General features: G+C 33.6%; 1 protein-coding gene and 1 long non-coding RNA gene across 2 annotated transcripts; both read left to right on the top strand.

Moving 5' to 3' along the window:
• Positions 1-702: 702 nt before the first annotated feature.
• On the top strand, positions 703-4,860 carry LOC105970473 (vesicle-fusing ATPase). The gene is made up of 13 exons (XM_012995300.2): positions 703-1,085; positions 1,165-1,249; positions 1,330-1,380; positions 1,701-1,871; positions 2,573-2,646; positions 2,783-2,914; positions 3,418-3,478; positions 3,593-3,652; positions 3,808-3,866; positions 3,944-4,031; positions 4,132-4,254; positions 4,363-4,428; positions 4,590-4,860. The coding sequence occupies exons 4-13, from the start codon at positions 1,704-1,706 to the stop codon at positions 4,704-4,706; spliced, it is 948 nt and encodes a 315-aa protein (XP_012850754.2). The 5' UTR covers positions 703-1,085; positions 1,165-1,249; positions 1,330-1,380; positions 1,701-1,703; the 3' UTR covers positions 4,707-4,860.
• Positions 4,861-6,979: 2,119 nt separating this feature from the next.
• LOC105970347 (uncharacterized) lies at positions 6,980-8,264 on the top strand. The gene is made up of 3 exons (XR_016032900.1): positions 6,980-7,858; positions 7,958-8,039; positions 8,151-8,264. It is a non-coding gene; the product is annotated as an uncharacterized LOC105970347 (long non-coding RNA).
• Positions 8,265-10,429: the final 2,165 nt, after the last annotated feature.

Genomic DNA, 10,429 nt, shown 5'->3' with positions numbered 1-10,429 from the left:
TTTATCGAAAAACTTTGACGATTTGGAAAGTTTAAAAATTCAGAGGTTGAGAGAATTTGGAAAAAAATTAAAGGATTTCTTGACAAATGAATTATTTGACGCTGTAACTAGAAAAAATTCCACTATGAATAGTAAAACCCATATTCAAATGGCACGTTACACCACGACTTTGAATAAAAAAAAAAAGAGGGAAAAGAATAGAATAATTTCTCAGACCGGAGAAGCTGAAACGGCGGCGACGGCGACGGCTGCGGTGGCGGCGACTTCCATTATTTTCAATAAAATAATCCAGAGAGACAATGTCTTCTTCGAGAGTAATATAAGAGAGAAGATGGAAGAAAATTGCTTTCCAAAAGAAAAACACTCTGAATTATATCTCTATATACAGCAGAAACATGGCGACGCTGATTTTGACCAACACTCCGACGAAAGCACACAATTATGCGAATGTTGCTTACTGTAGCTTCAACGATAGCCCTAATTTCCTCGTCTCTGGATCCTACGTTTTGATAGGCGACGCGTTCGTTTTCACTCTTGCATATCCTTTTTTTTTTTTTTAATTTATCCTCCTCAATATTCTCTCACGCGCCACTTGTGTGTGTGATTTTCACTGTTTCTACGTGTATCCTTATCTGTATGTGAGAGGATTTTAATGGTGAAGGGCTTCAAAAAAAAAAAAAAAAATCCCCCAATTTTGTGTGTGGTTGTTAATTCATCACACAATAGTTTTGTTTATGAGTTGTTAGATTATGCGGAGTTAGATGCTACACCAGGTTAATTTACACCAGGTGGATTTGAACTGTAGATTTGATTAAATAACTCTACCCACTAAGCTCACATACACACGAGTGTGTTTTTGTGTGATTATGCGTAGATCTACGGTTCAAATCCTACAGTTTCAAATCCATCCAGTGTAAATAACCAGGTGTAGCCTCTAATTTTTCGTCTCCCATAATGTGAATAATATTGATTTACCTTAACTTCAATAGTACGGTAAATGAGATTCCTAGAGGCCACATTGGTCTAAACGACGTTCAACGTCGCAATGCTAAGGCCTTCAACGGCGACTCTGTGTCTGTTAGTAGGTATATACGATGGCGTGTAGTTCAACGTATGTAAACTTTTTTTTTTTTTACAGTTATTTGTTCTGAAATTTATTATTAGGTTTCTTCCTCCTCCCGAAAACTTCAACCTTGCGTTGCTATCCGTGGAATTGGAGTTGGCAAACAAAGACGGAAAAGATGAACTTGTATGTTTCTTGCTATATGTTATTTTTCTTTTTTTTTTTCGCTTTCATGGAGTGAGTAATTTTGTTTTTGTTCTATTCAGGTAGACGCCATCCTTTTTTCCAAGCATATTCGCGAGTACTTTCTCAGCCATGTAAGAAGTCTTTGTAGGCAAACGCTGCTTAGTTAACGAGAAAAATTGACGGACAATACTTCCGTTCATTACTCACCGTATAGTAATGTGTTCTTTGATTCCGACGATAGCAGAACCTGTTTGTTATGGACAATTTGTTTAGAAGCTCTCTTTTTCATTATCTATTTATTTTGTTAAACAGGTTCGGATTTCGTCTTTAATCGTTTGAAAAAATTTATTGAAGAGATAGCGTGTGTATATTTCTAGATATTCCATGCTTTTGTACGATTATTATCAAGACTCGTTTAGATTGTTCTGAGAATTGGTTCTTGTGCGTGCAGGTTATGACAACCGGGCAGAGGGTATTATTAAAATACAATGAAATTGGATATATCTTCACTGTAAATCAAGTTGCTGTTCAGGGTAAAGAAAAAACCAATCGTATCGAGAGAGGGATGATATCAGCCGACACACACATCATTTACGAAGCACCGTTGTCAAGTGGGATACAGGTTTTTTTTTTCTTTTTCTTGAAAGTTTGAGAAATACCGAATACTTTCATGTTATCAAGTTACATTTGAGTGATTTAGAGGTGAGCAAAAAAACCGAGAAACCGAAAAACCAAATTGAAAACCGAAAAAACCAAGCCGATATGCACCGTCCTGACTTAAAACCACATATACGGGTAATTTTTTTTTTAAATCAAAAATATCGGTTTGTGTATGGGGAATAAAAAAATTACCGAACCGATTACCCGAACCGAACCGAACCGATTTATACAAAACGACGTCATTTTGATATATAGTACAAATACTTTCCCTAGAGCGCCTCTATCCTTCGAACGCCTCCATGTGACGTTTTTTATTAGTTAATTTTGGGTTGTGACGTGTTTTTTATTAGTTAATTTTGAGTTGTTATTTGTTAATTTTTTCAAACAAATGTAATGAAAGTCCAAATTCACTGTTAATCAAATATAGGTTTTATGCCGAACCGATAGACGAAACCGAAACCGAAAATAAACCGAACCGATACCGAAACCGTTAACCGAAAACCGGAAAACCGGTTAACACCGAACCGAAAAAACCGACATGTTCCGTTTCAAAATATGAAAATCCGATATTATCCGTACGTGTTTGGTTTATTGCAAAAACCAAGCCGTACCGACCCGTGAACGGGAGTGATTCATTCATGTTTTTTTACCGATTTAATGCAGATTTTCAACCAGCGGGAACCTACCAACATCTCCAAGGACAAAGAATCCGGTCTAGTTGACCTTGAACGCTGCAGGTATAAACAGTTAGCTGAACAAGGCTAAGTTGGTTAATTTTTGCCCTTATATAACCTTTTTTTCATCGTAGTTCCAACATTTTGTGTTGTTTACTCGGTCACGTGTATGAAAAATTAAGATAGCTACTATTTACAGACTGAATGGATTCATAAACTGTGGTTCCCGACATGATCACACTTATAGAAGAATTCGGCTGTTAACGGAAAAGGTTAAAGTTAGTGAAGGAAGCCCCCTTGTTACTTGCCTTCTCGAAGGCCCACGTGGCAGGTAATTTTTTTTTGGTATATATACATATATATATATAGATGTGATAAATGTCGTTCGAACTTTAATAATACTATTTCGACTTCAAACGTGATTTGGATCATTTTTAATTCCAAATTTTGCAAAACCCGAAAAATAGAATTTGTAGTATTCTGAGTTAGTTTTCTAATCCAACTTGAATCACCAAAATTGGATGTCGGACAAGAAAAATATACATGAATGAATGGATACTGCCCACAATTTTGTTGTATTGAGGTATCTAAAATTCAAAATGTGACTCATTCATGCATAACTTTGTCAAACGGCATCCAATCTAGCGGATTCAAGTTGGATTAGAAAGCTAACCCAAAGGACTACATTTTTCGTGTTTCGAATTTTGCCAAAATCAAAATTGAAATATGTCAAAATCAGGTTCGAAGTCAAAACGGTATTAGTAAAATTGAAACGACATTTAACATTCAGATATATAAATAAATATATATAAACTGTTACGTTTTGTTGGACAGTGGTAAAACTGCGATGGCAGCAACAATTGGTATTGAAAGTGATTTCCCCTACGTCAAGATAGTAAGTTATTTTATTTTACTTTCTTCTTTGTAATGTCTATTTTTTTTTATGAACAATTTAGTTTCTGACCTCTATTAAATTTTTAACCGTCTCCCGTTCTGACAAAATCATTAGATATCCGATGAAACAATGATTGAACTCAGTGAACCCGCGAAATGTGCCCAGATTGTTAAGGTTCTATATACATTGACCTTTGTCTCGACATATACTTGCAAAAAAAATCTATTTCATTTTGCTTCAAATCTATACGAAAATGTGTATTATATTATATATATATATATATATAATTAATATCGAGGAGCATTGCATGATATGTTTTTTCTTGATAGATATTTGAAGATGCTTACAAATCGCCACTAAGCATAATTATCCTCGACGATGTCGAAAGGTAACAACATTTTTGATATATTTGATCATTTGGCGGTCCTCGTACGCATCCATACAATCTGTGTTCGTCTTTTGCAGGCTATTGGAGTACGTTGTAACTGGGCCTCGTTTTTCGGATTTAATTTATCGCACATTTTTGGTGCTCCTGAAACGGCTTCCTCCAAAGGTATTTTTCTTGATTCATGCAAATAATGTTGCTAATATATAGCCAAATGAATTATAAAAATTGAATCTGAGAGATGATCTAATTCTGCCTATTTTCTTAGGGGAAAAAACTTCTCGTTATCGGGACTACAAGTGGAGTAAAATTCCTGGACTCAGTCGGCATTCGAGATGCATTCGCACTTACCTACAATGTTCCGACACTAAAGAAAGAAGACGCCAAAAAGGTGGAATAAATACACACACACACACACACACACACACACATATACACGTGTGTGTGTGTTTGTGTGTCTACAATTGTTCTATATATGTTGATGTTTCCTTCCTCACAGGTGTTACAGCGGCTTAACGTTTTCTCAAGTCAGGATCTTGATTCTGCTGCCGAGGCGTTAAATGACGTAAGTCTCGTATTCGGCACAGTTAAATATGAAATAGAAGGTCGAAAATGTGTGTTGTGTTATTATTGCTCATCCGCATTATAGCTAATAAATCGCTCGAGTATGATAACAACATAAACTGCCACCTCACCCTCTTTTTTTTTTAATATAAATTACTCCAGATGCCCCTCAAGAAGCTGTACCTGGCGATCGAAATGGCTGCTGACGGTGAAAAGGGTGAAGAAAAGATCAATATTTTGCACTTTCGTGATATCCTTCGGGATATGGTGCAAAACTAGTGAAACAACATTTTCGTATGCTATATATAACATTTTCGTGTCTCTTCTTTTATTCGATTTCTGCATATAACATTGTCGTCTGCTTAACAACGAGCGAATTCATGTCTTGTATCGCTTCCTCTATTCGATTTCATGCTTTAATGATTTTTTGTTCTTATCATTGATTCATTACATATCTACTCAACCAAAACCTAGTGTATTCATCTCTACAATGAAAAATGTACATACTTAGCTGAAATTTTCAAATAAAAAAATAAGATTTCCGGAAGCTGATAAGAGGAGCGAAATTTGTTGGCGATGATTGAAGATCAACTATCTTAACCATAAAATCAGATGCTACACCTGGTGGTTTTGAATTGTAGATCGATATAAATAACCACCCACTAACACACACATACACATGGGTATGTGTGTTATTATGTATAGATCGGTGGTTCAAGTCTTCAAGATCATCCGGTGTAGCATCTACTAATAACTTACTATGCATGCGCTTAGGTTTCTTTAAATGTAACTTCATCCGGTGTTGCACAAAAGATACATTTCCAATTATTAATTACTAATTAATAATGTGTTTATTTGAAAAATAATTAAATATTTTAATATTGTGTAATTGATTTTTTTAATACAATTTAATTATCATGTATTTAAAATTTTCTTCCTTTTTGCAATGCTACCCCGTGCATCGCACGTGAAAAAAAATGCTAGTTTAAAATAATAATAATAATTTCTTTTCCAAGTAAATATGAACCACAAGTAGGGTTGGAACTCAGATGGATCGAATCGGAATTAGCCTTTTCGGAAAATTTTCTAAAAAAAATCGAAAGTAGAAAATCAGTTCCAGTTCCAATTCTAAAAATTTTGGAATCTAAAATTCATTCCAATTCTAAAAATTTTGGAATCTAAAAATTCATTCCAATTACAAAAGGCGCGGAAATTTCGGGATTTCGGAAATCAAATAAGTTTTAAAATTTCAAAACTTGGATGAAATTTTCTGAAAAATTCATAATTTTCCAAAAATAAGAATATCCACGTCGATAAAAGTAAAACTAATAACTACTAAATTTCAGTTCAAATAGAAAATAAAAAATAAACCACATCATAATATCCAACATAACTTCAAACAACAGTTCAATACGTTAAAATCGTAAAACAAACTTAAATCAAATTACTGTTTCAAAAAACAAAACATAAAACTTAAAACAAGTATTATATAATATATATTATTTATAGGTGTATTTCTCGGAAGAAAATCGGAATTAATTTTGGAAACTAAATCGGATCGGAAATTCCAATATTTTTTATATAATTCCAATTTCAATCCAAAAAAATAATCAAAAAATTGCAATTTCAGAAAATCAGAATGAAAATTTTTGTTCCAGAATCGAAATTTTTCGGATTGGAACTTTCGTTCCAACTTGCACCCCTAACCACAAGTGATTGGTTGTTTAGATGAATCAAACTTCAGGGGTTGTTTGTATAAATTTTTCAAATGTGGGGGTTCTATCTGTAATTTAACCTAACATCAAGGACATCAAGTATAATACTTTTCCAATTACCCCAAAGTAAATTACAGTAATTTAATTTCTCAGATCACCACTCCGGCGGAAGTTGAAAAATGGCGACGACGATTTCGGTGTGTTCATCCATTGGGTCCCGATTGCAGGTGAGTATTATTATAAGAGAAGATGGAAGAAAAAATTAATTTCATTATTTCAATTTCGAAAACAGTGACCTTTTATTTGAATTTCATCTCTCTCTCTCTCTCTCTCTCTCTCTCTCCCTCTCTCTATCTCTCTCTCTATCTCTCTCTCTTTCTCTCTCTAGGAGAAATATGGCAGGGCGTTCGTGGACGATGATCGTGGTCGACCATTCGGAGAAACACTCCGATTTTTACAATGTAGCCTACTGTAGCCAGAGCTATTTGACAAATTTCCTTGTACCTGGATCGAACCACGCCTACGTTTTGATAGGCCACGCGCGTCACGCGCTCGTTCTTTCTATTACATATCCTTTTTGCCGACTTCAAAATTCTCTCACGCGCGTGGTATAGGGTGGGTTTAAATTTTCTTTTCTAGGATTTTTTTGTGATAAAATCAGAAAATAGGAAAAGAAGAAACCGAAAAAAAAAAAAAAAAAATTTAGATTTTTTTTTTGCATTTATTTGGATTTTGGGTGGACTAATTAATAAAATTAGGGAGGGTAAATAGGTATATAGTGTAATTATAGGGGGGATTTGTAAATTGAGGGTGGGCTTGAGTTCACCCTTGCCTAAGGGTGGACTCGCCCCTGGTTATATAGCTTAGATAGTAATTTTAGTTATACGATTTAGCAAACGAGAGCTCAGATATAGAAATTGTGTGTGTTTCGATGTGTGTACGTGTGTGTGTGGTCGTGTTTGTATTAACTAAGCTCACCGGTCAACTAAGCTTCCCGCCTTTTTGTCGAGGGGCTTTTAGCTAACATAAAAGAATAAGGTGTACTTATATGAGTGGATTTTAATGGCGAAGGACTTTTTTAGAAAATTCTCGTAAAAAAATAAGGTGTACTTGTGTCATTATATCATGTATGTATGTCTTTTGCGTGTGGTTGTTATGTTATTAGTGTTTTTTTTTCTGAATGGCAATGTGATTGAATTCTCTCGGTTTATTTAGTATTGGGAAAAAAGAAACCGTTGCAATTAAACATGTTTGCTTTCTAATTGTGTTTCATTGTTATGCTATGTGATGAAAAACGGGTGGTGGGGGTTTCCTTGTTATGCTTCCAAAGTCCGTTTTGCTTATCGGGATATATAATACAGTTGGTTGACTAGATAATGTGTCGATGTTGATTCGTCAAAAAGACTGTTCTTAACTGAGATGGTGCACATATACGAACGGTATTTGTGGAAGCTCGATATTTATCGTGTTGCACAATATCCAGGAGTAAAACTACTATTACAAAGTTGAATTTTGGTCCCTTTTATTAATATTTGCTACTACTGCTTCGACTATCGTTATTATTACACAATCGTTTCGTTTATGATATGTTTGACCTTGACTCGAATATACATATACTGGCACTGGCCATCCCGCTGTCGATGGCCAGATTGCTCTTAACCCCATTCAATGTCGCGATGCTAAAGCCTTCATCGGGGAATCGATATCTGTTAGCAAGTATGATTTGTGTAGTTTCTATGTTGATGATTGTTATATCGTCAACGTGTAAACGTTTTTTTGTTTTTATTTTTGACGATTTTATTATGAAATTTTTAGATTTATTCCTCCTGAAAACTTCGACCTTGCATTGCTAATCGTGGAATTGGAGTTGGCGAAGAAAGACGATAGAGATCAACGTGTACGTTTCTTCTTTCAAGTCTATTCTTTACCAATTCCGAAGTACTATAAGATTCTTTTGCGAATGTGCTTTTCTCGTCTCACCCAATTCCTATGTTTTTGTCCGATCCAGTTAGACGCCGTCCTTTTATCCAAGTATATCCTCGATACCTTTGTCAAGCAGGTAAGAAGTACATTATTGCCTCACCTTGTATATTTATAGCTGCTATGAATAGTCTTTCCGTAATCATTTATTATAGGGTAAATTACGGCCACCATCTGAGGTAAGGTCAAATTACGAAAAAAACCCCTCTTGTTTGGGTAATTACAATCACCCCTTCAACTATGAATCTTCTTACACGTCCATCTTTATGGTAAGAGGGTGTTTGGCTAAGCTTATTTTAAACAGCTGATAAGCTCCTACGTCTGATAAGATGTTTTAAGAGCTGATAAGCTGTTACGTCTTATTTTTTGGATTAATTTTTAGAGTGTTTGGATAATTAGCTTATTTCCTATTTTTACTCATAATAAGATCTTAAATAAAAAGGTGGGGTAGAGGTACTTATTTAAAAAGATCTTATTTGCTCTCCAACAGCTTATTTTTAAAAAAAATAAGATTTTTTTAAAAAAATTACCAAACACTTTGGAAGAGCTTATAAGCTCTAAAACATCTTATAAGCTCATTTTAACATCTTATAAGCTTAGCCAAACACCCTCTAAAAATTAATCCAAAAAATAAGACGTCACAGCTTATCAGCTCTTAAAACATCTTATCAGACGTAGGAGCTTATCAGCTGTTTAAAATAAGCTTAGCCAAACACCCTCTTAAAGTCAGATGGATCAGATCGTAATTAGCCTTTTCGGAAAATTTCCAAAAAAATTTGGAAGTAGAAAATCAGTTCCAATTCCAATTCCAAAATTTTTGGAATCTAAAAATTCATTCCAATTTCATAATTTTCCAAAAATAAGAATATCCACGTCTATAAAAGTAAAACTAATAATTATTAAATTTCAGTTCAAATAGAAAATAAAAAATAAACCACATTATAATATGCAACAAAAGTTCAAACAGCAGTTCAATATGTAAAAATCATAAAACAAACTTAAATCAAATGACTGTTTCAAAAGACAAAACAGAAAACTTAAAATAAGTATTATATAATATATATATTATTTATAGGTGTATTTTTCGGAAGAAAATCGAAATTAATTTTTGAAACTAAATTGGATCGAAATTTCCAAATTTTTTTTATATAATTTCAATTTCAATAAAAAAAATCAAAAATTGGAATTTCGAAAGTCTTAATGAAAAATTTTGTTTCAGAATCGATTTTTTTCCGATTGGAACTGGCGGAAATTGAAACTTTCGTCCCACGCAAGTGATTGGTTGTTTATATGAATCAAACTTCAGGGGTTGTTTGTATAATTTTTCAAATGTAGGGGTTCTATCTGTAATTGGATAATTACAACCATCCCCTCAAATATAAATTTTTTTACACGTCCAACCTTGCGGTTTCAAATTACAACCACCCCCTCAAATATAATTTTTTCTACACGTCCAACCTTGCGGTTTCAAATTTAGTGGAATTTTCGAGATTATGTAGATTATTATCAGGATATGGTGCGACGTTTGTGCAACAACGTTGTCGCCTGCTTCACAACGTGTGGTTAACGAAGGTTCTCTTTTCATTTCTTTTTCGGTTTAATTGCGTGGTGATTGTTGTTCCTCTCGTCGTTGCATTTATTATTGTTGATGAACATACGGTTCCTTATGTAATAATATTTTTTTTTAAATAGTTGTTTTCTTTATGCCATCATTGATTTATTTAAATTAGTGATCATTAGGATTAAGTTTTGGTGGTAATCAATCTTTATTCTTTAATCATTAATGGAAGTTTGGGTGATTTTCTCAATGTAAATGGGTTTGAATGTAATGATACTCAACTTAGAAGGAGATATGTGTAATTATTAAAAATAAATAGTTTGATGAGGATAAAAACATTATTTATTTAGTTTTCTTTGGAATTTTCAACTTTAATAGTTTATGGAAAATTTTTGTTATTTGTCAAATGTGATGGGTCTATCGGTTATTAGACAACCTCGATGGGGTAAAGTGTAATTTATAAAAAGATTGAAATCCTATGGTAAATAGGAGAATGATATAACTTGAGTTTTAATAAATTTTTTAACAATTAATATATAAAAAAATGTTAATTTATAGAATTTGGACTGAGTCATTAGATAGTGATGGAATTACTTGGGAAAACGAACCAAATCAAGCCGAAAACAACTTGTTTGAATTTTATCGAGTTTTTAAATTTGTGTTTGAGCTTAATCTGCTTAGCAATAGACTCAAAATCAAATGGATTTTAATCAAGCCGAACACAAATCAAAGTCTCGAGTAGATTAACT

This window comes from Erythranthe guttata, chromosome 8 (assembly GCF_056151865.1).
Source record: "Erythranthe guttata isolate IM_541 chromosome 8, IM_541, whole genome shotgun sequence".
Lineage (NCBI taxonomy): Eukaryota > Viridiplantae > Streptophyta > Magnoliopsida > Lamiales > Phrymaceae > Erythranthe > Erythranthe guttata.
Note: the sequence above shows the minus strand (reverse complement) of the source record. Positions and strands in the feature narration are given on the sequence as shown.